Below are 25,632 nucleotides of genomic sequence, written 5' to 3' on the forward strand. Positions count from 1 at the left end.
CAGCGAAAGTCCGAGGTCGGACGCCGGACGCATAACTCGAAAGAGACACGGAAACGGCACTAGACAAGGGGCATTAATTTTGCATTTCTGTGGATAGGGAAATTGATGAGCGAATATGGCAAGATCTATCATTCCAAATAGAACGTAGAAACCACTCAAAAATCCAAAAGAAGCCGTTGCTGTTACTACGTATGTTGTACTTGACAGATCGTTCTTCTCTGACCCAAAGTCTTGGCGTAAAGAGATCAACATTACATACTGTACTCCGTACGCAGTATAAGGTCACACGCGCTTCATACTATGTACATAACGCTCTTGATCCCAACACTACATACATTACTGATTCGACACTTCACTATCTATGAAACAAATTGCGACTTCGACGGAGCACACTCGTAAACTAAATGTGCCAAGCCCCAATCTCAATCCCCACCAGCCACGTGTGTGACAGTCAGTGGCTGTGTTTTCCATAACTCGGTTGCCTGAGCCACATGTGGCTCGCTGGCATGCTCATTATAGGTCGAATTTATCCCGCAACCCATTCATGCCCCCCTATAGAGGGGAGCCCTCTGCACGCAATAGTATGTCCCCTATTTCTTTTATTTTATACATTGTTACCAATAGAGGCCCCTTTTATACCAGTTGTTTGATCAAACCGTGGAAACAAATAGTCAAGCCTCTAGGTGGAGCAAGATGTTGCTCCTGGTCTAGCTATAATACAACCTCCACTCCGTATTCCATATGGTATATGGCTCATTGTGATACATTAACATTGAACAGGGGCAATTGGCATGTCCAAATTGAATTGGTCATCTAGCCTTGCAAGGCGTTGGCTGACCACCCTATGTACGAGTACCCCTCCAGGGGGTCGTGGAGCACTTTATATTGCATCTGCCTAATCGGAACGCAAACTTGGGCGCTAACATGTAACTCCTTAGAAGTGGGGGCATAAAGTGTTGGACAAATATTGTGTGGAGTTGTCTATTTCGGTTCTTGTCGGAAGGTCATGGTTTACAACGGTGTTCTTTACGCTTCTTTCCCATAAAAGCCCTCTTCCCCCTCCTTCTCAATCCCCATTCATTATCTCTTCCCTGCTTTACCTTCATATACACTCATCATGTCCTACGCTCCTCCTTACGGCGATCCTTACGGCCGCCCTCCTTCAGACCCCTACGGACGCCCGCCTGCTGATCCTTATGCGCATCCCCCTCCCTCGGATGGATATAACCGTCCAGCATATGACAGAGGTCCATACAGTGCACCCCCTCCTCAATCTCGCCCCCCTCCAGGCCCTCCTCCTCCTCTGCCTTACGGCTGGTCCCAGGAATGGGAGCCCAGTTCCCGTCGCGCATTCTACGTAGAACACGCCACTGGTCGATCCCAGTGGGAGGCGCCTTACCAGGACCCTGGATACAACGATGGCTCTCGCAGCCTTCCTCCTCCCGAGTCCCAGGGCTACTATGCGCCTCCCCAGGGCGGCCCACCTCAGGGTTACGATGATCGTAGCCCTAGCTACTATCAGGGCGAGGAGAAGCCTGAGAAGAAGAGCAGCAATGCTGGCGGTTACCTAGCAGCCGGTGCTGCCGGTTTGGCTGTCGGTGGTATTGCCGGTGCTTTGATTGCCAACGAGATCAGTATGTGACCACTTTTCTTCGGTTGAATTGCCTTTTTTTTTGCACATACTAATTATTTCTTTTAGACTCGGATGATGAGAAGTCAGATCTCGAAGAAGCTTACGAGCAAGGTCGTCGCGATGAAGAAGAGGCTCACGACTCAGACCACAGTGAGCACAGCGATGGTGGTTGGTAATTGTCTTCAGCCACTGTTGCTTGAATGTCCTGGTCACTCGATCATTCTTCAATATTCCCATTCTGTGTTAGGGTTGATGGTTGCGTTTTGCGAGGGTTTTACATCATGACATTTACTGTTCCTTAACATTGCATCGATATATCTCTTCACTATCATTTTCAATGCCGAACTATTAAAGGACAACACTTGTTCCATTCTACTTCCAACATAATATCTGCCCGTGCAATAAACCAAACCAGGCATCCTCGTCTTCCACAAACTGCCTCCAGCCCTTTGCAATAACTTCCAAATCCTCTGGCTCTGTAAAGCCTTCCTCAACAACACTCTTCGCAAACCCAGAAGATCTAGCCCTCTCCTCCATAGACCCACCCCAATATGCCCTCTCCTCATCACTCCCAAAGCACCAAGCCCCGGCACTCCTCTCCATACTCCGACTGTCAAACCCCGCCTCTCGCGCCCAGACATGAATCATCCTCCCAGGATGCGGATTGCCACCTTTAGCTCGTTGCATTTGCTCCGTAACCTCGCGCCACTTAGCGATACCCTCTGACTCAGGATACCAGCTCAACTCCGCCGACTCGCGGCACGCAACAATGCCGCCGTCTTTAGCGACTCGTCGCATTTCCTTTAGCGCATGAACCGGATCAGTAATATGTTGCAGAACCTGGTGTGCATGCACCATGTCGAATGTATTATCCTCGAATGGCAGCGCGTGGATGTTTCCTTCTTGAAAAGTAATGTTCGACAAGCCTTCAGCTTGCGCAAGGGCCCGCGCGCCTTCTAGTGGATCAGGCACGTATTCTACGCCGGTGACATGTCCCGATGGGATATGCTTTGCTAGGGAAACGGTGATTGAGCCGGGTCCACAGCCTACATCCAGGATTTTCATGTATGGCTTTAGATGTGGAAGGAGGTATGGCGCGGAGTTGGCGACTGTGCGCCAGCTGTGTGTGCGGAGCACTGAGGTTGAGTGGTCTGTTGTGTAGACTTGAGGCATAGTGAATGAATTGTGGTTGGAGTTGTAATTGTTTTGGTTGAATGTGTGGTTTTGAGTCCGATCAGTGGGGGATTTTATAGTTGCGGGGGATCTGGACCTGCTTCGGAATTCCGTAATGATCATCGAGGTCGGCGGTTCAGGTGGCAACTCCTTAAGGTTAATTCGACGCCGTGTATCTACGACATCCAATCGTGTTTCTTAACGAGCCACATGTGGAGTTTTATACCGTGAACTCTAAGGCTGAACGTCAAGGCAAAAAGTACTATATGTAGGTACGTGAGTGAGACTTTAAACTGGCTTTGATAGAACATAGTATTTGAGCTACACAATCAGACGAACTGAGAACAATCCGTACACATTATTGTCGTAGACAAACAACATTTCTAACTAAAAGAATGCAAACATCCATCAACTACCCATTTCAGGTGATGACTTCATGGCTTGGCATTGCGGAACTCCGAAAATCTTCACGGAATTCCGAAATATCCTCCGCATCTACATATTTCTTCAATATGGATGAACTCTCAAGTAGACCCGGGCCATCAACCCCCGCTTCATCTCGAATTCCCCGCACTTCACGAAAAAAGGCGTGCCGAAAATGTGTAGCAGCCAAAACTGCGTGTGACCTTAGAAAGCCAAGATGCAAGCGATGCAGAGATCGAGACACGAGCTGTGAATATCCAGCACTGATCGAATCAACAAGCGGGGGTAATGCAGAGAATCAATACGCCGCTGTGGATGCCAGCCCTTTCAGCACTATCTCCGATGCAACATCTCTGGATTCCACATGGCCAAGGGGTCTGGTCAAAGACACCGCAGATGTATCTGTATCTCATACCTCGAATCACTCTACCGCCGATAGTGGACCAGGTCATTCAGATGCTACTGTTGTAGTGGACTTTCAACAAATTGATCTGGCACCTATGATCGATGCAGAGGAAATTCGCGATCGCTGGCTACGCCCCTACATCTCAAGTTCGACAGGCCAAGAGCCCAAGCAGTTCAATGCTCACACCATACAGTATCTCACCTGCGTGTTGAAATCATATATTAGGAATCAACTCAACTCAATTGCACCGCCCTTTATTCATTCTATGCAACAAACGGGGACTTGCCCGCCTGTCTTGGCGTGCTGTTTCACCTTGGTTCGGACGTGGTTGACTCGGATTCCTGGATGTGAGCGCTTGGTTCTGGGGGCTATGGGAGCAGAGATGAGGAAAATTGAAAGCCAGGTACGTTGACACCTTCATACTCGTTACAGATCAGCCTAATATCACACAGGATGCTTTTCAAAGCGATTTTGATAGCTTGTGCTCATTCCAGGCGTATCTCATCTACTCCATGACGATGCATTTCTTTCCTTGTACAGACACCGTGGAAGAGTCCCACACCTTCGATCCTCAAGCGGCGATAAAAATGCAAGAAATCGCTTTCCGATCTGCCAAATCAGGTCTCATCTGCAGAGCAGAAGAAACCCAGACCCGGCCGAGCTGGGAGTCTTGGATAGTCGCATCTGCCAAACGTCGTACCATTTTCGCCATGTATCTCTTCACCAGCGTTTACAATACCCAACTCGAGCTGCCGAACTTTGTTGCTGAAGAGCTCAGGGGGACTACAGCCCCGGAAAGCAGAATACTCTGGGAAACTTCAGACCGCACCGTTTGGGAACGGGAATACAATCGGCACTTGTCTCGCTGGGAGGATGGAATGCTCGAGATATCAGAGCTGTGGAAGTCTGATGAGACTGGAACAGATTCCCGCCGGGAGAGGATTGAGCGGTGGTTGCAATTTGCTGATGGGTTTGGGATCATGCTTTTTTCAGTTTGTGCGCATATCCATGGATGCTAGACGCCTACTTCTCTACATTCAATTCAAGATGAAGCAAATACAGAACAAGAATACTAGAAACTAGGAGACAGTCATATCAACCAGGAAAGTTTGATTGTCTTGATTGCATTGCTCTGTCGTAATATATCTCATATTCAAGTCATATGTACTTAGCAATGAGAATGCATAACCTTTAATGCCCCTTGGCCATCTGCTCAGCCCACGAATCCAGAACATCCTTGATGACCTTGTTGGACGTCATGCGCTCAAGCCACTCCTTCTCATTCGGGAACTCATCCAAATCGAACCCATCTTCCACGAATGCCGTGCGTACCGTATTCTGCCAAGGAATGAACGCCACATCAGCGTACGACATTTTGTTGCCGACCAGCCAGGGACCATCCCCAACATCCTTGTTGGCCTCCTTCTGTTTGGCAAGCCACGAGTCAAGCACGCCCGTCACACGTTTGCTTTCATTGATATAGCGTTCCACTGCACTAGGGATCTTCTCTGCGTGAAATTTTTTGAACCAATAGGCTTGTCCGTAGTACGGACCCTGGCCAGAAACCTGGAGATAGAGGAACGAGCGTGCATGCTCGGCTTCTGCGCTGCCAGGTGTAAAGCTGAGCTTGCGGGGTTCATTGGTGTCGTAACGCTCTATGAGGTACTCGATAATGGCACCGCTCTCCCAAATGGTCAGGCCGGTGTTTGGGTCATGGATTGAAGGTAGGCGCCCATTTGGATTGATCGCTGTATACTCAGGCTCCTTAACTTTCGAGAAAGGGACTGGAATGGGCTCGAATGGTAGTTCAAGGAGTGCGAGGATGAGTCCGACTTTGAGGGGATTGGGGCCAAGGATGCCACCGTAGAGCTGAATAGGTTTGACTGTGGATGACATTGTTTGAATTCCACTGTGATTGAAGTTGAAATGATAATTGCTATACCATGTTTGCAGCAATGGGTATCGACTTTATATGTCCGATACCATTCCTGCAAGGGACGAACTAAAGCCATACCGCTGACTCTAAAGACATGAGCTTGCTAACCCTATCTAGTTAGTGTGAACACACATATCCCATAGATGGTTTGTGGGTTCCAAGGTTATGTCTTTGATATTCGGACTCTGCAATTCCGCTTATCAATCACATCCATAACTACCGTGAATAAGCCGGCGGATTTGTAACACTTCGTCCTTAGAGTTCGTCCGTTCTTTGTCCGAATGTCCGATCACGGTCCCACAATTACTAATCTTCAGGCTAGCGGCTAGCCATCGGGGCTAATATTATTTCACCCTGAGACTATCAGTGGACCTTTCCAACGGAAGATCCCGAGGTCCATCCATGGTTCTAATTTTTGAAGTCAAAAGTTGACCTTTCATTGTATCATCATGCTTATGAACCGTTTCACCCGAGTTGCTATACCTCTCTGACCAATAACATGGGTTTTTCCCAAGATTGTCACACCCAAATTGGGGAATCATCATGTGAATTCATTCTCGATCGAGAATACAAAGTACTATGATGAACTTGAGATTCTGCAGGCTACGACCATGTCACCATTGCTGGTAGGTTTGACTCTAGACCATTTAGGAGACGGCCCATTCTTAATCTGAAGGGTATTTAGCAGCTCACTAAGGAGGAATGTCTAGGCTATATGAGAGTGTTTGCAATCAGAATACGCGTTATGCGACCCATCAACAACACACATCATGCCAGGGGGGATATCACACTTGTAGTATTTTTGGTATCACATCTACGTCTGCTTCTGCTTAAAATGTATAGCGGTTGTGGTGACGGATGACGGCAAGGAAAGTAGAAACTACTGTTCGAACCGGTGACGGTTTCCCTATTGGTTTCCTTTGAAATGACCACCTCCATGTGACTCTTCCATTCCTTGGGTGTCGATGGAGCACTCACCGCCCAAACCATGACCCCGCACTCTACATTCAAATACCCACATAGACCTTGGATATACGAGTCAATATATAGATATATATATATGTTCTCAACTGTAAATGTCACATCCAATTCAACTTTATCGTCTAGGTACATGCCACAAAGTTGTTACCGCTGGCACCAGTGTGAGTGATAACGCCAGCTAGCTCGTTGTCACCGTTGAAAATAACACGGTCCGCACCAGGAGAGCTACCGGTATACACCTTGCCACTGCTGAGAATGGGGAATTCGTAGTATGTTCCTGAAACGGGGAAGTCGAAACCCTCGTAGTTGTGGTACTCGTGGGGGTAGTTGTTGACATCATCATTCGCGGATTCGAGCTCGTAGCCCGCGTCCTGGGCGGCGCTGATGGCACTGCTAGTGTAGCAGACTTTACCGCAAGTCGCGGCACACGCGCGAGCTTCCACTACCGGGGCGGCGAGGGCACTGGATACGAAGAGGGTGGCCAGAGCCAGGATCTAGGATTTGTGTTAATGGTTGATAATACTGATCTCTGGAGGAAAGTATTACCTTGGTGTACTGCATTGTGGCGGTATAGTAGACTAGGATATTTGAGTCTTTGGTTGGCTATGGATATTTCTTGACCGGGAGACCTCGATGTTTCTGGGAAATGTGATTGTTTAAATATGCATTACCGGAGGTCTCCGAAGAGAGACTACTCAGTATCAACGCGATGTTACATTCTGTCCAGCCGTCTTGGTCTTTCGTTGGCAACGGTATGCTGCAAGTCTGAATGATCAATTAACGACCACCGTACCCGAATGAGGGACATTCACCGAGCGGTAACCCTGAAGCATAGAAGTCAAAGCGAGGTACAAGACAGTCCCGATTGGCTGCTTAGGGACGTGAAGAATCGAGTGGTGCTACGACTCCGGATTCCTGGAGATGCGCCCTATCCGAGAAGGTGATCGACGGGGCTTTTCTGGAAGGGGCGTTTTTAGGCTGCGCCTGCGTTGGGCAAGGTCGCTCTCTATCGGGCCAATCATAACGTCAATCGTCGGGCACGATGTCGATCTGATGGCCCATTACTCAGCGACAGATGCCCACGGGTGGGGTTAGACATCTTCCTGTCGGCATTTGAAATCTGATTGAGTAAACAGTCACCCCTGAAGGTGTTGCGCTCATCTAACTGTTATTCAAACCCAACATCTTTGCTTGTCGAGATAAGACATTTTCTCAATTGTGCATCGCATATATTGTTTTCCCCTCCTGTGCCCCGCGCTCCGACGGTCTCCGTGCTGATCCCTTGAAGTATCATATCTGGCCCGCCGCCTGCTGATTAGATCGCATGGTTTGTTTCTTGGTTTTCTGTTGTCACTGGCACAAAGTCGTATTCGGAAGTTTCTCTTTAGACGGTAGATCAAGTTCAATTGTCTCACATGCTAGTTTGGGTACTTGGGACGGCTGAATTTAACCGAAAGGTATGTTCAGATTGGATATGAATGGGTATCATGTAAGACGGAGGGTGACTAGTTTACCCTATAACAACGGAATAAATGCGAGACCACCACTTGGCAGCCTTTTGGGGTGACTCGGGCTCTTCAAACTCGACATGCTCCCTTCGCCCAGTCCAGATATCCATATCCTCCAGTCGGACGACACGGGTTTTATTCCAGAACTTGTACGCAATCACAAACAACACAAACACAGGAATTAGGATATAGTTGATCACAAAGTCGGTCGAGCTAAATGGATTGAGGAAGCACGTGTATCCCTGGAAGAAAACAAGGAAGACATTTGCTGCCAGCGAGAGGTAGGTGCCATATGGGTAGAAGAGAGCTTGGAATGGGAGCTTTGATGGGTCTTCGCCTTGCGCGACAAGGGCTTGCCGGAATCGAATATGCGCAACTCCGATGACCGACCAAACAATAAAGGTGGCAACTGTTAGTTCGTTAGCATGGAACAATTGGTTTCGTAAGAGTCTAGGAAGAGAAACATACCACCTGAAAGAGTGATCAACGCGGAGTAAACTCTTCCAGCACTAGAGGACTGCTCCAGAAATACAATGCATGCGAAGACGTTGGTTAATACCAAGCCCACCCATGGGACTCCGAGTCGATTTGTTCGGCCAATGAATTTTGGGGCTTTTCCGTTGCGAGATAAGAAAAGCAGTGTTCTAGATGCCACATAAAGCGAGCTGTTTCCTGCGGAAATAACACTGATTACGATAAGGGCATTAATGAGGTGGGCAGCTGGGAGGATCCCAGCATCCTCCAACGAGATTGTCAAGGGAGAGCTGGCTGTCTTGGACGACGTGCCCAACAATCTCTTGTCATTCCATGGAATGAGCATTCCAATAAAGAAGATAGTACCTAGGTATAGTTCAGTCCTGCTTCGGTTTTATGTTTGAACGTGAACTTACCAACGTAGAAAATCAAGATGCGCCAAAAGACCTGCTTGATAGCCTTGGGTACTGCTTTTGCGGGATTTGCCGATTCTCCGGCGGTGACACCAACCCTAATTCGACCGTCAGCTTTTGCCATTTCCCGCCACTTTCTTTCAATATTGGGGAACATACATCTCAGTCCCGGCATACAATGTTCCCGCAACAACAAAGGTTTTCGCAACACCATTGATTGAATCTGCAAACGCCCCGGGGGCATGCCAATATTCAAATCCAATAGAACGCGGTCCAATGCCACCTGCGCTGATGCAAATTGCCAGAATGAAAAAGACAATCAACGCCAACACCTTGATACTGTGATCTGTTAGCCAATTTAATGTTTCAACCCCAAGCACCTAGAAACTTACAGAGATAGCCAAAACTCCATCTCGCCATAGGCCAAAATCCCCAGATTTGACAGGGTGAGGAACATCACCCAGAAGATTAAGATCCAGCCCCATTGAGGAACAACATCTGTCCAGTACCCAATGACTAGGGATATCGCATTGTATTCATTTGCGAGAACCTAAAGTGTCGGGTTAGCAAGGGACCCTTCATGATCCAGAAATATTGGATGCATGTCGTACAGTCACCCATAAGTACCAATACGCCCATCCTAGCGCAAACGCCAGAGAGTCGTCAATAAAGCGCTCAGCATACTCGGTAAATGATCCAGTCACAGGGAGTAGCGTAGCCATCTCACCCAGTGATTGCCTATAATCGTTAGCACCATTCCTGAAACTAGAGAATGCACCCCTTACATGACAAAGAAGACAATAATTCCGACCAGTGAGAAACTAATCAAAGCGCCTGCGGGCCCACCCTCATGCAGGGCTTTGCCGGAGCTCACCAGCAGACCAGGACCGATAATACCTGGAGATACGGAGTACTTTGGTTAGCATCAACTGTGTCAAAACAATGCGACCACAAACTCACCTCCAATAGCGATCATCTGTAGATGTCTAGACTTGAGCTGGCGTTTTAATGGTGCAGATAAAGGATCAGTTGCAATCTCTTCATCCGATCGATTTTCCGATCGGATGCTTTTTGTAGCGCCATCGTGAACGGGTCCTCTGTATGTCACAGTGAAATCCGTTTTGTCCGTCATATCGAGAAATACTTCAGACAAAATGTCTCAAATCAGTCAAAGAGAGGTTATTTTTTTTTTCCCACAGAAACTTGGACAATGTCGCTTGGAGCCAACGATAAGAGAATTGGGCCCTCATTTGCTCCGGATGTCGTGATAAGCCCTGGGTGAGGCGTCATGGACCCATGGATGATCTTGTGGGGTCAAGGTTAGCTAAGTCCAGTCTTTGATCATGTAATATACGCTCCGTATGTTGTACATAATATTTGTATACTATAGCATACAACCTGAATTTAGAATCGAGATGATCTCTAACAACATTTTGCTTGTACATAGTTTCGTAGGTTATTATCGTCTCGGCCCTTCTGGGAACCCGAAAAAGGGGAATTGAACAATGCTCTATATTTGAAGCAATAACAGAAAGAATTACTTGAATATTTCCTAGGACTACCCTCGAGATTGGGTCATGAGGACTCAGCATACGCGTTCATTTATCATCGGCAGCAAATCGATGAGGAATGTGGGAAGGATAGGAGATATGTCAGCCACACGAGATCGAACTTTCAAATTAACCGTTAGTATTGAGTAAGGCAATTCAAAGGAAAAAATACTATAACAATGGCAATGGCACAATGCTTCAAATGAGGGCTCAGACTAGCCATGTGTGTCGTTAACGCAGTTCCGATCTGGAACAATTTTATCATCGCTCAAAGCACATTCAATCTTTGGTAGGGGTACGTCCGAAGCTAAATATTAGCCAAGAGAGTGTGGATTAGATAGGATCCAATAGTATAGGAAGGGGGGGGGGAAGCAACGGCAAAACGCTTGAATGGGGCTCAGATCGCAACCTTTTCGTCAATAAAGTTCAGAATTGAATGATTCTCATCATCGCCACTAAGCAGATACCATTGAGGGAGGAATGTATGCGGGAAGGGGTTGACAGCATAGGAGACTCCACTGAAATACCAGCGAAGACTGGTAAGCGCAAGAGACAAAAGACAAAATGCTCAAGAGGTCTCTCAGACAAGTGTAGCTTGGTCATCAAAGATGTTCAGTAGCTCTCTTTTTTCATCATTGGTACCGCGCAGATTGCTGTCGGAGATCTCAATCACTCTGGCAAAGTTCGCAATATGGGGGAAAATTCACTATATAAGTCAGCGATGGGGCCATTGAGCAGAATAGCCAGACTGGCACGTGAAATAGAGAAATGCAAAGTGCTCAAATGGTGCCTCAGACAAGTGTAGCTTGGTCATCAAAGATGTTCAGTCAGCTCTCTTTTTCCATCATTGGCACCCGTTAAATCACCAATAGGGAACGCCCAACAGTGTGAGAAAACTAGACTCGGGAATTAGCGACAGTCATCAATATCCAGAGAAAGCCATGCGAAGGATAATCTACAAAGTCAGGATTGTTCGATGGTGTATCAAATAGGTTCGATGGTTTCCCTTGTTTCATCATTCTCATCAAGAAAACCACCGATTGACAAGATGGGAAATTATGGCAACAAGGTAACAAGGTAACGACAACTCACTTGGCCAAGATGCAAATAGAGCACCGAAGGGCCAGTGGGACTAGCAGTATTAGATCCACAGACTTGACATGGAAACCTTGCACGCGAATTGATTAAGTAGAGGCTCAGATATGCGTTGGGCTTGTTCGGAACTGTCTTTTCTCCGACCACAAGGAGCTGATACTACACGAGCTAGGGTTCAGGTATACCCGTTTGTATCATTGCCAAATCAAGCCCAGTGGAGCAACGGGACGGGAGTGTGAGGAGCTGGGTAGAAATATGCAATGATATTAGCAAAATTTAATCCAGCAATATGATATGGGGTTCAGATAGAGAAGTTTCCGTCAAATGGATGCTCAGACATAGGGTTTATTTTCTTCAGACCTCGGGCTTTTTATGGCCCACAATAACAGAAATAAGAACAGATAATACTCACTGCCGAGGTCAAGAGGTATAACCCTTTTCATCCTCGCCGAATGGAAGCAATAAATTGCGGAAGTAGACTTACAATTCTACCAGTAAGTGTCATTTTAAGGAATGAGCAGATAATCGAGCAGGGGATTGACAATAGCGGTTCTGCAAGGCAATCGGAGGAGAGCCGAGCTGGAAAGATGCAATAATATTAGCAACCGTAATCCAGCAACATGAAATGAGATTCAAATAGGAAGGTTTTCATCAAATGTAGGCTCAGATAGGGTCTTTTCTTCAGGACTCTTTTTTTTACCACAACGGGCGAATACTACATAAGGTTCAGGACCCAACCCGTTTCATCATCGTCAACTTGAAAGCCACAGAATGCAAATGGACTTACAATACCATCAAAGGGTGTCATCTTCAAAAGTGAGCAGGCATATGGAGCAGGAAAATGACAACGGCGTCGCTACCCAGACAGCAAAGGGGTTGAAACGGTCGATCGAAAGGCCAGCGAGTATTGGCCGTCATTAGTATATTGATGACCCAGAAGAGTGGAGGGAGACTAGAGAAGGACGTTTATTAGCAGATGAGACTTCAAAAACAAGCGAAGAGTATATCAAGCAGTCATGGCAATGCTCAACGGTGGCTCAGACATAGTTTTTTTCGTCAGGCCTCCGACACTGATGTATGGTTGTAAATCATCATTGCACCACCAAAGAACATGAAACCCATAAGGCCAAGGAGTAGTCATTGTAAGGAAGGAGAAGGCTTGGGGGATGTACACTTCACCTCGGAAAGTTATATATATGAGGCCAATCCATTACCTCCCACTGCTGTTATATTGACAGCCAGCAATGGCACAGCTAGGCTAGAGAGACCATTTGATTAGCGGATGAAACTTCAACGACAGAGGAATATGAAAATAATGAGCTGAAGAAGAACTCATAGCAAGGATAAGGCTGGGGGAAACATGAATTGTACCTTTATAATGGTAGATCGTATTGAGCCAAGACATGAGAACAGGCAGCGGCCGTTATCACGGTCATGATGACAGCCCAGAAATGTAAAGGAAGACTAGAGAAGGGTGATTCCATTAGCAGATGTATCTTCGAAAATGAGTCAATGATGATTCTGTAAAGAAAGTAACAGGTTCCAAACGGTGGCTCAGATATAGCTTTTTTCGTCAGGTCTCCGAGCACTGATCTATGGTTGCAAATCATCATTGCGCCACCAAATAACAATCCATAACACCAAGGAGTAGTCATTGCTAGGAATAATATGGCTTAGGGGATGTATACTTCACCTCGGAAAGTGGTCTGAGGCCAATCCATTGGCTCTCACTGTTGTCGTATAACAGTCCATAAATGGAAAGGAAGACTAGAGAGACTATTTGATTAGCGGATGAAACTTCAAAAGTAAGTGAAGATTATATCAAGCAGTCATGGCAATGTTCAAACGGTGGCTCAGATATAGCTTTTTTTCGTCAGGCCTCCGACACCAATCCATGATTGTAAATCATCATTGCACAGCCAAAGAACATGAAACCCATGAGGTCGAGAAGAAGTCATGGTAAAAGGGTGACGGGGGTGGGGGAGGGGACATGCACTTTACCTTGCAACTGCTGGATTGGGCTGAGCCAAAGTAAGTACGCCTGCGGGCACTAGTCAAGCGAAACATTAGTAAAAAGGCAACTTTCATGGTAACTCAGACAAATGTGAATGATGAATGTGTCATCGTACTTCATCGTCATCGCACTAAAGGGGGGTGGACATGAAGTCGATGACAGCAGGGAAGCGAGAAAACTGCACAACAAAGGGGATGGGGATGGGAAAAAAGATAGAAACTTACCAAGAGAAGATAAAGGAATCAAGATTGAAGTCCAAATAAAAAATAAGAGAAAAACTGTGTGAGGAGTAAGCAAAGTACGCCGACGACTAAGCCAAGTAAACGACTAAGCCAAGTAAACGACTAAGCCAAGTAAACGACTAAGCGAAGAACGTCGAGTCAGCTAGGCAGCGAGACAATTGACGCACCGAACAAGATGTCGCGGTATGAACGACCTGGGACTTGAGGGACACGAACGTACCAAAGCTGCAATGGTGTAAACGAGAAATCATCAACATGCAGAGTAAACGAGGTCAAGTCCAAGCGCGCAAGAAACAGTAGATGTATGAGGCTTCTGGGGCTAAATACAACCAGAGGGGATGTGTAGGAGAAAAGGAAAACAAAACAGACAAATCCAAGTTGGCAATAATTTATATACTCGTACTCGACGCTCATTTACTCGACGCTCATTGGCGGTGGGCCACGCGGATCGGACGCTGATTGGCCTAGTAGAATCTAGGGTACCTACATTTAGATAGATGTACTTATTGCTTGTGCGTGGTAAGGGCTGCGATGAGACATGCGTGGTCCTGAACGCTTGAACATAACCATTAGCGTCATATTTTTTGAACTTGGTGATTAAGTTGTAGTCTAAATTTGTACAAACTCTCACGCCTGAAATCGACGTGGTGCGCGAGCTAAAGCTGGCTACATTTTACTTGGCGATCGAGGTTTGCGGACAAGGTACATTACTTCGGATCTATACAAACAGCTCTGGCGTTACCGCCTCGGTATTACACGACAATTGTCTCCACGTAAATCCAGTCTCAGTACAGAATAAAAGCAACCTAGACATTACCAACAGCAAAACGAGTCCAAAAGACAACCGACGACTCATCGAATTTTCTTGACGACTAAGCGAAAAGGATACAGACAGTTCGACTAAGAAGCGAACCGTCAACCAAGTCGCTAGCACTCAGTACCCGTGCGCAAAACGAGATGACAATTCATTCCCTATGGTATCGGCGAGCGCCTTGCTATCGACAGACAAGAAGGATCTGCAGAATGGAAGTATTGCTATACATCGTACTCACCAATCTTCAACGATCAGCATGGGGTCCCGGGTCGTCTACAACGGTGGGATAATCTTTCGATGAAGGTCTCGCCCCATTTTGCACTGCCAAGGTCAGCAACTAACTATACGAAAGTAGGAAACCATTCGGACCTTGTGTTGGTATTGACAAAGCCTCGGAGATACTCGTACTTGGCCTTTCGTTCGGCCGGGTCCAGATTCAGTGCATTGAAGATCGACTCGGACATTTCCGTCTTGTTTGCAGGGTGGAATGGGATACTACCATTCGTCATGAAGGAAGCCGCGCCGGCAAATTCGGAGAGAACGAGAACACCATGGCGCTCTTGCTGGCAGGCCACATACTCGAAAGCCACGAGATTCATTCCGTCTCGGGTCGAGGTGAGAAGGCAAACATCGGCTACCGAATACAACGCGGTCAATTCGTTGAATGGAACAGAGCGATGCATATACAGCAGTGGAATTCCCTCAGGGGTGGCTGGCTAGTTAGTATACTCCCAATGGTTTGCGACTAAAGCTTACCATGTTTTCCGTTGATCTTCCCGGCGATAGTACACAGTTCCGTCTCAAGATCCTGATATTCCTTTACGTCCTCGCGGCTTGGGACGGCGACTTGGATTAGAACAACCTTGTTTTGTAGCTCTGGGTGGTCATCGAGAAAAGCATCAAAACCCTTGAGTTTCTGCGTGAGGCCTTTGATATGGTCCAGTCGATCGACGCCAACAATTACCTTAACGCCTTTGTAGCGTTCTTTCAAGCTTCGGATACGCTCTTGGACATCAGGCTTTTGCAATGTGTCGGTGAACTTCTGGGGGTCGATGCCGACAATGAACTTGTCTATGCAGACGAGCCGATTTTTATACTGGATTTGGTTGAGAATTTCAGTGCGTGCGTTACTGTTATGATGTTGGTTGATACTTCTTAATCTTGTGGGGAAGGCGAATTAAGGGCTAATGCTCACAGGAGACTGGCACAGGTGTCAATGAAATTCTGCTTATACTCGTCGGTGTGGAACCCAATCAAATCACTGGACAACATGCCCTCAATGAGATGTTTTCGCACAGGGAGATTCCTCCAAAAGTCTCCTGCTGGAAAGGGAGTGTGGAGCGAGAATCCAATGGCACAGGATTTGCCTTGCTGATTGAGTCGATCACGGAGAAGTTCGGGCAAAAGCATCAGATGATAATCATGCACCCAGATCAACGTTCCACCCTCCGCCGTTTCGGCAATTGCATCTGCAAATAACTCGTTTACCCGCCTATATGCTTGCCATGGAGTCTCGTCAAAAACTACACCGGACTGGTAATGGAGAATGGGCCAGAGGATGCGGTCTGGCGGTCAGCGTGGATCGTGGTGTTAAGGCATGGAGCTTACTCGAAAACCCGTTATAATGCTCATGGGCCAGAGAGCCATCGAGGAATATTGGAACTGCATTATGCTCTTCCAAGCTTTTTTGCACATCCTCTCGTTCCTTCGGGTCTTTGACTTCAATTCCTGGCCAGCCAAACCATTGGAACTTGGTGGACTTGGTCAGCCCAGAGAGGGAAGTGACGAGGCCACCGCTCGAAAGGGATGATTCAAAGGCACCCTTGACCCGTTTCACAGACAGTGGAAGGCGATTTGAAACTATGATGAGGTTTCGTTTATTGTCGGTGATTGAGCCCATCCTGTTACAACAGCTGTGACCTTATGTATCTTCAATAACAAAGAACGGACGATGAGTCATAAACTGTATCAGACAAAAGAATACTCAGCTTTCGCGTTGAAAGAAGCAGATACCAAAGAGTAAATCGGCAGTTATACATAGCCGCAAAAATGGCGAATGGCAAATTGCAAATTTACGTCAGTATGAAAGGAAACGCATCCCTCTCCTTTCTATTTTCCACGTGCCTATATCTAGGCGAGATTGGCCTCAGTGGCATTCTACCTCCAGTATTCCATTTGTCTGGAATCATGTGGATAATATGTAGAATGGTTGGTTGACAATTTTTCCGGGTTTCTATAGAGGCAGAGTTGGGGTATAAAATTCAAACTAGTCATTTAGCCCTATTTTCTACAGAAAAGACCGATACCATAACAATTCTCAATGATTGATGTTTAATTGATTGTATTGTTCTATTCTTATATTATTTTCTCCTATATACGGCTCTTTGGGACTGGATTTCGTCATGGGCATGTCAGAACTCGACACTCGCCTCAACCTTTTCCAGCGATTTGCCTCTTTTGTTTTGTAGAAGCTTTACAGCAATGAAGCAGCTCAATCCAGCTGCATATGAACATCCAGCAAACACAATCAGTCCCCAGTACTGTCCGTCACAGACATTTATGATCTCTCCAGCAATCGGGACGCCAGTCAATGCCCTAAGGAAAGTATATGTTAGCCACATGTTAAAAAATGAGACTCAATACAAAGAGAGAAAGACTTACCCAAAGCTAACAATGGTATATACAGTGGTATAATATCTCCCATAATTCTCGACAGGACACAACTCTCCCACGCAGACTGGCACAAGACTGATATTGCTCCCGCTGGCGAATCCAAATACAATAGAGAATATAACCGTAGCAACAAGATTCCCGTCTGCAGGCATCCATATACCCAGGACCGAAATCAAACAAAGAATGTTTGTCAAGATCAATGTGTTGAACCGACCGATGCGATCAGCAATGATGCCCGGCAGCCAACGACCGGGAAAAGAACCCGCGTTCAAAAAGACGACCATCAAATACGATAGATCGATGGAGATCCCGCTTGCAATTGCATACGAGGCAATGTACTCGAGTGGAATGAAGAAGCCCCACTCAATGAAGAAAACCCCCATTGTCGTCAGGGCGAGGACTGGGTCTTTGAGAATGGTGAGATCGGGAAGGAAAGCCTTCGGCGATGGAGCCGATCGGACCCCGGGAGGGAAGTTCGCGCGAACTAGAAGACAGCCGGGGATCAGAAGGATCAGCGTGATTAGACCGATGGCCCGACTAGCCCAGGCGAATCCAATCTGTGGCGCGAGGTACAGCAATACCAAGGGGAAGATAACGCCGCCGATACTGCCCCCGGCCAATGCAAGACCAGTTGCTGCTCCTCGGCGTTTGACGAAGAAATGACCAATGCTTGCGACGGGTACAATGAATATGAACGATGTACCAACTCCTCCTATGATTCCAATGACAATGAGGAAATGCCAGTACTCCTCGCAAAAGCCCATGAGGATGAAAGTCAATACAAGCATACTTGAGCCGATCCACATGAGCAGTCTTGGCCCTTTGATATCGAAAATCGGCCCGATCTGGATCCCGCAGAAGAACACAAGAAAGTTGTATATTCCGAAGATCCAGCCAATTTGTCCTTCACTGATGTTTGAGAGTTGGTGTGTTGAGATCCAGGCTTGGTAGATGCCGATGCTGTTCATCAAGCCGAGTCCGCCCATGATAGCGCTGAAGCTGCCAGCCACAACGAGGTTGCCAACGAGACCTCCCTCTGGGCAGTCGACTGGGTCGGGGGATTCGTGGTCCATTATTTTGATGCTACACAATAGAGAATAGGTACAAGATGGAAAAGGGAGTTTGTTGTTAGAACTATCTAAATGAAAGCTACCACTGTATGGGATATGTAGCTCCTTTTAACTGCTTCATGGTGGATATAGTAGCTAATTTTCACCTGCAAATTTTCCTCAGTTCGGCCAATATGAAGACATCAGACGCATACATGCCGTTTCATGTGCGATTGAACTATAGCTAAATCCGCCGAGGGCATGGAAATCGGAATCAGGTTCGGGATTGGGCCGGGATAATTAATGGGATCAACGAATGAGCATTGCAGTTGGAATTACCTTGTAGGACTCCAATAACTCCACCTTATACTTCGAACTGGCTCTGTGGCAAAGTATGGCCGGTGGCCGAACTGCTCGGCCACCGGCGGACGTTGGCCGACTCGGGATCGGCAAACCCAGGATCAAATTAACGCGGGTTTCGACATAGTTATGTAATACTTTGTTGTTCAGATCATATACTTCGAGAAATAGAAATAAGAAATAGAAAGAAGAAATGAAATTTTATAGGACAGGAGATCTATGCCAGTCTGGGTTAAAAACCAGTATGTACCTAGTACTAGATGTAGAGACAGCAGAGAAGCCAATATAGCCCCCCAGGATTGAATCAACTCGAAACAAATACAAGAAAAAGAAAACACCATGACGATGGTATGAAATAAAACACCAGTACTAGACTAATTCAAAATCCCATCCCCGATGGGTATGCTGCCAACCCATCCGTTGTAAAACATGTACGCCGACCAGACCCAGGCCAAGAAATGAAAACAATGGTTTAGGCAAACCTGCGCTTAGTTGGGCTCGGTGTGCGGAGGTGCTGCTCCCGCTCACGAGAGCGCTCGGTGACAAAGTCCATCGCCCGTGTGTTCTCGAGCATCAGGGGCTGGTCTTGTTTCTCATTGTAGGCGACACCTTGGTTTTGCCGAGGGTCTTGCTGCCCATAGTACCCGAAGGAGGGATTGTGCTGCAGCTGGGGGTGCATGGATTGTGGTTGGGGTGGGTGCTGCGCGTAGTGCTGTTGCTGGAGACGGTGTCTGAATGAGCGGAATGACCAGTTGCTAACAATAGTGACGGTGGATATGGTTGCCAGGAAGAACAGCTAGTATGCAGGTCAGTAAAGATCCAAAACCGAGTGCGCAAGGAAACTCACAATCGCCTTCCAGCTGATGGGGTCAATGAAGCTGTTGATAATAATGGCCATTGTATGCGCGGAGACCTTGGCACGGCCAACCTTCGCCGGGTCACGATTCATGCACCGTTCCCAGTTCTCGCATATAGTCTCCAGGGCCGGCGCGCGACTCGACCGGCCGCAGTCGTTGTCGATGTAATTTTTCGTGCAAACCGCCATGTCGGCCAAGATAGTATCGGACATTTCCTGTGCAGCCTGCTCAAACTCGCCGCGAATGGCAGACACAAATGCGAATACGACATAGACGGCCAGGGAGAACAGCGACAGGTTGACCACCAGTTGGGCCCACCATGACAGGATGGCGGGGACATTCGGGTGCGCCTCCAGCATGCTGAAGAACTCAGACCAAGATGACGCTCGTGAACGATCTTGTTCAGACTTCTGTCCCTTCCCTTGTTTTGTGGCTTTCATCGACTTCTCTTCCCTGCTGGGCCGGTCTTCGTCGGTCTCATCGTCGGTGTCGATTCGTATCTGTCGGCCGAGTTCCTTGTCTCTCCGCCGTTTTTTTTGTATGCGGTGCAAAGCTGCATTGGAGTGGTGGGTCAGCCGAGGGATTTCGCCTCGCCCTGGGCTCTGCGGGTTCCGGCCATGAAAGTTGAATAGTGACGCAGTTCCCTTCCCCGACTTGTACTGCTGCTCAGGCGTATCCTCATTGTCTGCGTAGTCTGGAGACGACATATTCTCGGCGCCTGATGAGAAATCGACATCGAATTTCCGTGGCGTCTGGAAAGCAGGTTGGCCAAATTTAGCCTTTGGTGATAGTGGTGCGGGTTGTTGTCGGGGCTGTGAGAAGAGGAAGGGTTGAGAGTTTGGTTCGCGTAGGGAGGGTAGGGCTTGCTTCTGAGGAGATTCGAATGCGCTGTATGTTCCTGTACGAGTGTCAGAGAGCTCAGGATTGCAGTTGTCCTTGTTCAGACTGGAATACGAACGTTTCTTTTCATGCTGCGCTCCAAGCTGGTAGAATGGCGAGGTCACATCACCGGGGGCTCGAGTTTGCCATTCAAAGTCCATTGGACTCTCTCCCGTTCGCTTGTCCATCTTTGGGTCGCGCAGAATCTGATATGTAGCGGGTAGATGGTGAGAGTTAAAGGCGGGAAGTTTTTTGTTTGGGGTAAACATCCAGACTTCCGTAGCAACCTTGGCATCGGCACTCTTTATCTCCGAGGACTGTACTTTATCTTCTTTTACACATCTATTTTTGTAAATCATTCTGGTATATTTTACAGCTCGAGGAAGAAGACACTATGCAAAGGTGCTAGAGCAAGCCTAATCGAAAATTGACATCGGCCTGTGGAATAGACCACAGATCTAGATATCTACAACGTACATTGGCATTACAAGGATATAAACAAACTCAAATCAAACATCGGAGTGATTTGGATCATTTGATGCATTGGGCGACCAGCACCCACTATGGGTATTAAACAAGATGGAAATCATATAAGACAGACAACATGAGAATGCATCTACTCATCCATCTGCCACTGATATTCCAGTGCCTCAAACCGGGTCTTCTTGTTCCGCGATGTAAACCAGTCCTTCTCAAACCCGTTGCCCCGATCCACTCCATCCCAACGATGTCCTGGGCGGATCCCATATCGATTAGGCTGGAAGGCACCACGATACAGTGGCCGCCCTGTAACACTGGCGCCAGTATCACGCCGGGCAGTAAGGAACTCGGCAGCGGGATCATTCCACCGATCGCGGGCTTTCATATCTTCGTTCATTTCTTCGTCTTCAATCGTCCGTGCAAGTGGCATGGCCTTGATATCTTGTAGATCGCGTCTGCGCTCCTCACGCTGTTGTCGCTGCACATCACCCATCAGCGCCTCGCGCGCCTGTTCTTCCTTTTCGCGCTTTTCTTCTTCTGCGCGCCGGGCTTCGGCGCGTTTCATAGCCACGTTGATGATTCGGCCGGATGCGTCACGGTAAATTGTTTCTTGGCTCTTTTCGTTCACTGCCGATGGATCACGGTATTGTGCTTCTTCGGCTTTGCGCCGCTTTTCTTGGGCTTTCACCATCGCTGCGGTTTGTGCGGCTGTTTGGAGACCTCCTCGTGCTCCGGACTCCATGCGCCCCGCGCCATGGTCTTCATTTTCGATCATAAGCGCATCTTCGTCATCTGGATCTTGTTGGGCGGCGCGTTCAGCTGCTGCGTCGGCGAGGATTGCGTCGGCGGCTTCTTGTTCACTTCCGCCGGTCGTGGGTCCTCCGATCGTCTTCCAGCTTGACTTCTTTGCGCGGCGGAACTCCGCGGTCTTGGCGGATGTGTCAAAATAAGGTCTGTCCTCATCGTCTTCTCCCGTATTTCCTAACGAGCGAATGTCTGGTGGGTCATCGTCGGCAATGATGAGGCCGGAGCCTGCAGTATCGATGGTTTTTGTCTTCTTGCGCTTCTTCTTTGGGCGCTCGGTGACGGGGTCGGCGGTTAGGTAGTTCTTTGCCAGGTAATCGGCGAGTGAGCCAGACATGATTTCGGTATGCTGTATGTGAGGAATATGAAAATGCAGGGTGCAGGTTAAGCTCAGTAATTGATTAAACCGGAGGAATGTTTCCCCGAACTGTACGCCGCCTAGCGCTTTTGTCAACAAGCCGTGAACGTTATTTGATTATGGACTTGGCAACGTAGAAAGGCTTGGAATCTTGTTGCAAAAATATTTGGAGATCTGCACAATGCCACGCTCCGAAGAAGCAGAGTGGTGGGCCAACGCAGTCTACGGAGCCATCCAAGAGATACCCCGGGGCAAAGTCACCTCCTACGGTCACATTGCACGCCTCCTCGGTGAACGTATGGATGCAATTATATGGTTATTGTAGATATACTAATCATCTTCCTTTCGTAATAGCTCAGCGTCCCCGTCAGGTCGGGGTCTGTCTCAAGGTACTTGCGTCGCCGGAATCTGGTTCGCACTTCAATTCGAACACCGTGCCGTGGCAGCGAGTGATTAATTCCAAGGGGATGATTTCACATCGGTGCGTGTGTTCCAGACTACTCTCCGTTTCGGAATCTCACACCATGTCAAATTGGACCATATGATGCCGACTCGAAGCGAACTCTTATACGTATTTACGGCTAACAACCACAGCAGTGGGCCCGGCAGTGCGGAGCGTCAGGCCGAAGCTCTCGCAGAAGAAGGTGTGGAGGTTACTACAGACAGCATGGGCGAGATGTATGTTGATTTTTCTCGGTATGGATGGTTTCCCAGCGAGCTGCCGAGCGAGGGAGCGGATGAGCAGTATTGAGAATGGGGAAGTCGAACACCAATATTACAAACCTCATGCCTTGAGCTCCAATGTCCTTGCATTATATTCGAGCATTTATAATGATTCGAAGAATCGTACGGGGGACTGAATCCATACATAGCAAATAGGCATATCTTGTCTGTCTGGTGGAGGGAATCTAGAAGACGGATAGGACATCACAGATGAGTGGGAAGAGATGACACAGGAAACTAAAGAGCGGTCCCATCACGAATATGATCAATGGAAAACAGAAAGACGAGTCTATCGGGGAGATATGAGATGGAAAAGCACCAGACACAAAAGGTAGACCGACGTGCAGGGGAAAAAGGCGAGAGCATAAGCATACGAGCATGTCGAAAAACACCCCATCCAACCAACTACCAGCATAGGACGAAAGAAAAATTCGAAGAAAGAACAAATAAAGACATAAACCAACCAGCATCAATCCGTAAATGGAAAGAGAAAAAAGATCGTTGACTCACATCATCGCCATAAGGGCATGTCCGCAATAAAGACCCGGGGGATAGCCCCATCTAGGCTAAGGAAAGAGAACAAAGAGGCAGAGGTCACGAAGATCACCATCATCGCTTTTTGACCTCCGTAGCCCAGCCATCAATACCCTCCCCACGGGTGCCAGGGGCAATGCCCAGATCGATCCCATCCATACCAGGTGTATCCTTTATCCACTCGTGGGCTGCCATGCCACCAGCATTTGCTCGCTTCTCTGGTGACAGATCAAGCATGGGCAATAGAAGTTCGCTGATACGCATGCTCTCCTCCATGGAGTAGTGGTACTTTTCTCGCAGAACGTCGGGCAGGGCCCAGTGACGGAGTCGGTGGATATTGCGCAGTTCACCCTTGCGATTGAAGATTTCTTGGGACCATTTGCCGGACATGCAAAGTGACTTGGGGAAGGGACCGAGCAGTTCAATGATTTGGGCGATGTGGTCATCGTCCTTGCCATATTTGGTCCCTGATTGGGGATCGAAGAGGTAGTCTCCGGTGATGAGTTCAAAAACCTGGACAGTTAGTATGTTGTTCAGCTTCGGCTGTGATGATCATGTCACTCACCATGCATGCCATACTCCACACATCAGTGCTTGCACCCCACTTTGAACCCAGGATAACTTCGGGCGAGCGGTATTGACGAGTTTGAATGTCGTTGGTGAAGTGATGGCCGACCCAGCAAGCGTTGCCTAAGTCTGCAATCTTGACGGAAATAATGTTGACGTCAAGTTCTTCTTCTGGTTTGCTCGAAGAGCCTTTATCGAGAGAAATACCAGACACCTCTCGCTCCAGAAGATCACTGTGTGTATTGTTAGATCAAGTTCTTGCCAATCAGGCCAATGTATATGAGATATAGTAACGTACGCGGTTTTCTCTCGCTGGTTCTGCTTCACGTCTTCTTCCTTCACCCCAAGTAGTTCTCTCATGGAGGGCATTTCTGCAGTAGATGCTAGGTCAGTTTCAGTCCGCACCCGGTTGTGTGATATAGGTATCAAAGGGGAACTGACCTCCAGGTTCATTGACCATCTGGCTGAGGCTACTGTGTGAGTTGGAGGAGCTATGTTTGAAGTCGAAGCTACTGAAGCTGGTGTTGAGCGGACTAGGGAGCGGCTGACTCCCTGTGATCAGTGTGCGTCGCCGTCTCCGTCCATTCCGATTATCCTCTTTCTCCTTGGCTTCTTTATTGGCTTCTTCGTTGACATGCGCTTTGACGATCTGCTCCACATCTCCGATCTCGATCAGGACATTCTCCGGCTTCAGATCCGTGTGGATGATCCCGCACTCGCGGTGGAGATAATCTAATCCCAGCAGCACTTGCTTCGCAATCTGCTTGACCAGAGGCATGGGAATACCGCGGTGGTTCCACCGCTTGATCAAACCCAATAGGTTCTCGCCCAGGACCTCAAATACCATACACACATGGATACCGTTCGGTCCCTTGTGCTCAAATGAATCCAACAGACTAACCACATGCTTCCGACCAGGGTGAGAGGGTTTCGCTTGAACTATTTTGTTGAGGAGCTTGATTTCGTCGATCGCGGTTTCAGTGTAGTGTGCGGCGGACCGAACAACTTTCAGCGCGACGTGCTTGTTCGTGGTTGTATCCCGCGAGAGCCAGACCGTAGAGAAATGACCCCATCCAAGCTTGCGAACGACAATATAGCGACCATTGTTGTATGCTTCACCCACAGCAACGGGGTGGTATCCACCTTTGCAATAGTCTTCGGAGTCCTCCTCTTCCGCGGTAGCCTCGAGTTCTTCGCCAGACGATGAGGATGATGATCGCGATGCAGGTGCTTTGGGGTTCTGAGCAGCGCCGGTTCTATGGGAACTGAGTTAGTAACTATGTTCATCGGAGAACCACTTCAAAACATACGATTCGGTGCCGGGCGCAGGGTTCGCTTCATTGGTGAGGATGGGCTTCAAGTCGGTACCCTTTCTCCTCTTCTTGCCCCCGTTGCCATTGGCAGCTGAAGCAGCGACGTTTGCCATCTGTTTGCCCTTGTTGAGCATCGCCTTGGTGAGATCAACTCCCTCCATGGTGTGGAGATTTGGGAGGTCAAGCTGAGAGGCGGGGCACACTTGGCTTTTGGTTGGCTCAAGCGGAACTTAGAGGCGGTGGATGTTGGAGGGGGGCGCTACCTGCACACACAGTAAAAGACACGGTAATCGGTGAATATAGTAGATGAAAGATTCAAATAAACCAGAATAATTTGGGGGAGGAAAAAATGATGTGGGAAAACGGGTAAGGC

At 48.0% G+C, this 25,632-nt stretch overlaps 12 protein-coding genes across 12 annotated transcripts; 3 read left to right on the top strand and 9 right to left on the bottom strand.

Annotated features, from left to right (window-relative positions):
• Positions 1 to 1,117: 1,117 nt before the first annotated feature.
• N7447_001305 (WW domain protein) lies at positions 1,118 to 1,809 on the top strand (the record flags this gene model as incomplete). The annotated part of the gene is made up of 2 exons (XM_057225581.1): positions 1,118 to 1,634; positions 1,700 to 1,809. The coding sequence occupies 2 exons, from the start codon at positions 1,118 to 1,120 to the stop codon at positions 1,807 to 1,809; spliced, it is 627 nt and encodes a 208-aa protein (XP_057089597.1).
• Positions 1,810 to 2,005: 196 nt separating this feature from the next.
• On the bottom strand, positions 2,006 to 2,806 carry N7447_001306 (class I SAM-dependent methyltransferase; the record flags this gene model as incomplete). The annotated part of the gene is made up of 1 exon (XM_057225582.1): positions 2,006 to 2,806. One exon carries the CDS (start codon positions 2,804 to 2,806, stop codon positions 2,006 to 2,008), a length of 801 nt encoding a protein of 266 aa, XP_057089598.1.
• A 512-nt stretch (positions 2,807 to 3,318) lies between these two features.
• Positions 3,319 to 4,654, top strand: N7447_001307 (Zn(II)2Cys6 transcription factor domain-containing protein; the record flags this gene model as incomplete). Its single annotated transcript, XM_057225583.1, has 2 exons — positions 3,319 to 4,038; positions 4,088 to 4,654. 2 exons carry the CDS (start codon positions 3,319 to 3,321, stop codon positions 4,652 to 4,654), a joined length of 1,287 nt encoding a protein of 428 aa, XP_057089599.1.
• Positions 4,655 to 4,826: 172 nt separating this feature from the next.
• On the bottom strand, positions 4,827 to 5,531 carry tpcF (glutathione S-transferase tpcF; the record flags this gene model as incomplete). Its single annotated transcript, XM_057225584.1, has 1 exon — positions 4,827 to 5,531. One exon carries the CDS (start codon positions 5,529 to 5,531, stop codon positions 4,827 to 4,829), a length of 705 nt encoding a protein of 234 aa, XP_057089600.1.
• Positions 5,532 to 6,674: 1,143 nt separating this feature from the next.
• N7447_001309 (extracellular guanyl-specific ribonuclease RntA) lies at positions 6,675 to 7,113 on the bottom strand (the record flags this gene model as incomplete). The annotated part of the gene is made up of 2 exons (XM_057225585.1): positions 6,675 to 7,046; positions 7,099 to 7,113. The coding sequence occupies 2 exons, from the start codon at positions 7,111 to 7,113 to the stop codon at positions 6,675 to 6,677; spliced, it is 387 nt and encodes a 128-aa protein (XP_057089601.1).
• A 949-nt stretch (positions 7,114 to 8,062) lies between these two features.
• On the bottom strand, positions 8,063 to 10,079 carry N7447_001310 (amino acid permease; the record flags this gene model as incomplete). The annotated part of the gene is made up of 8 exons (XM_057225586.1): positions 8,063 to 8,469; positions 8,529 to 8,900; positions 8,951 to 9,045; positions 9,107 to 9,286; positions 9,340 to 9,497; positions 9,559 to 9,685; positions 9,733 to 9,844; positions 9,908 to 10,079. The coding sequence occupies 8 exons, from the start codon at positions 10,077 to 10,079 to the stop codon at positions 8,063 to 8,065; spliced, it is 1,623 nt and encodes a 540-aa protein (XP_057089602.1).
• Positions 10,080 to 14,913: 4,834 nt separating this feature from the next.
• N7447_001311 (trehalose-6-phosphate synthase) lies at positions 14,914 to 16,562 on the bottom strand (the record flags this gene model as incomplete). Its single annotated transcript, XM_057225587.1, has 5 exons — positions 14,914 to 14,983; positions 15,032 to 15,374; positions 15,419 to 15,792; positions 15,858 to 16,227; positions 16,271 to 16,562. The coding sequence occupies 5 exons, from the start codon at positions 16,560 to 16,562 to the stop codon at positions 14,914 to 14,916; spliced, it is 1,449 nt and encodes a 482-aa protein (XP_057089603.1).
• A 511-nt stretch (positions 16,563 to 17,073) lies between these two features.
• On the bottom strand, positions 17,074 to 18,408 carry N7447_001312 (uncharacterized protein; the record flags this gene model as incomplete). The annotated part of the gene is made up of 2 exons (XM_057225588.1): positions 17,074 to 17,257; positions 17,324 to 18,408. 2 exons carry the CDS (start codon positions 18,406 to 18,408, stop codon positions 17,074 to 17,076), a joined length of 1,269 nt encoding a protein of 422 aa, XP_057089604.1.
• An 808-nt stretch (positions 18,409 to 19,216) lies between these two features.
• On the bottom strand, positions 19,217 to 20,668 carry N7447_001313 (putative nuclear envelope protein Brr6; the record flags this gene model as incomplete). Its single annotated transcript, XM_057225589.1, has 2 exons — positions 19,217 to 19,540; positions 19,592 to 20,668. The coding sequence occupies 2 exons, from the start codon at positions 20,666 to 20,668 to the stop codon at positions 19,217 to 19,219; spliced, it is 1,401 nt and encodes a 466-aa protein (XP_057089605.1).
• A 428-nt stretch (positions 20,669 to 21,096) lies between these two features.
• Positions 21,097 to 22,101, bottom strand: cwc26 (putative cell cycle control protein (Cwf26); the record flags this gene model as incomplete). Its single annotated transcript, XM_057225590.1, has 1 exon — positions 21,097 to 22,101. One exon carries the CDS (start codon positions 22,099 to 22,101, stop codon positions 21,097 to 21,099), a length of 1,005 nt encoding a protein of 334 aa, XP_057089606.1.
• Positions 22,102 to 22,303: 202 nt separating this feature from the next.
• Positions 22,304 to 22,873, top strand: N7447_001315 (MGMT family protein; the record flags this gene model as incomplete). The annotated part of the gene is made up of 3 exons (XM_057225591.1): positions 22,304 to 22,418; positions 22,477 to 22,603; positions 22,720 to 22,873. 3 exons carry the CDS (start codon positions 22,304 to 22,306, stop codon positions 22,871 to 22,873), a joined length of 396 nt encoding a protein of 131 aa, XP_057089607.1.
• A 581-nt stretch (positions 22,874 to 23,454) lies between these two features.
• Positions 23,455 to 25,420, bottom strand: N7447_001316 (serine/threonine-protein kinase; the record flags this gene model as incomplete). Its single annotated transcript, XM_057225592.1, has 5 exons — positions 23,455 to 23,892; positions 23,945 to 24,179; positions 24,245 to 24,329; positions 24,388 to 25,202; positions 25,257 to 25,420. 5 exons carry the CDS (start codon positions 25,418 to 25,420, stop codon positions 23,455 to 23,457), a joined length of 1,737 nt encoding a protein of 578 aa, XP_057089608.1.
• Positions 25,421 to 25,632: the final 212 nt, after the last annotated feature.

This window comes from Penicillium robsamsonii (genome assembly GCF_028829455.1).
Source record: "Penicillium robsamsonii strain IBT 29466 chromosome Unknown utg000001l_segment0_segment0, whole genome shotgun sequence".
Lineage (NCBI taxonomy): Eukaryota > Fungi > Ascomycota > Eurotiomycetes > Eurotiales > Aspergillaceae > Penicillium > Penicillium robsamsonii.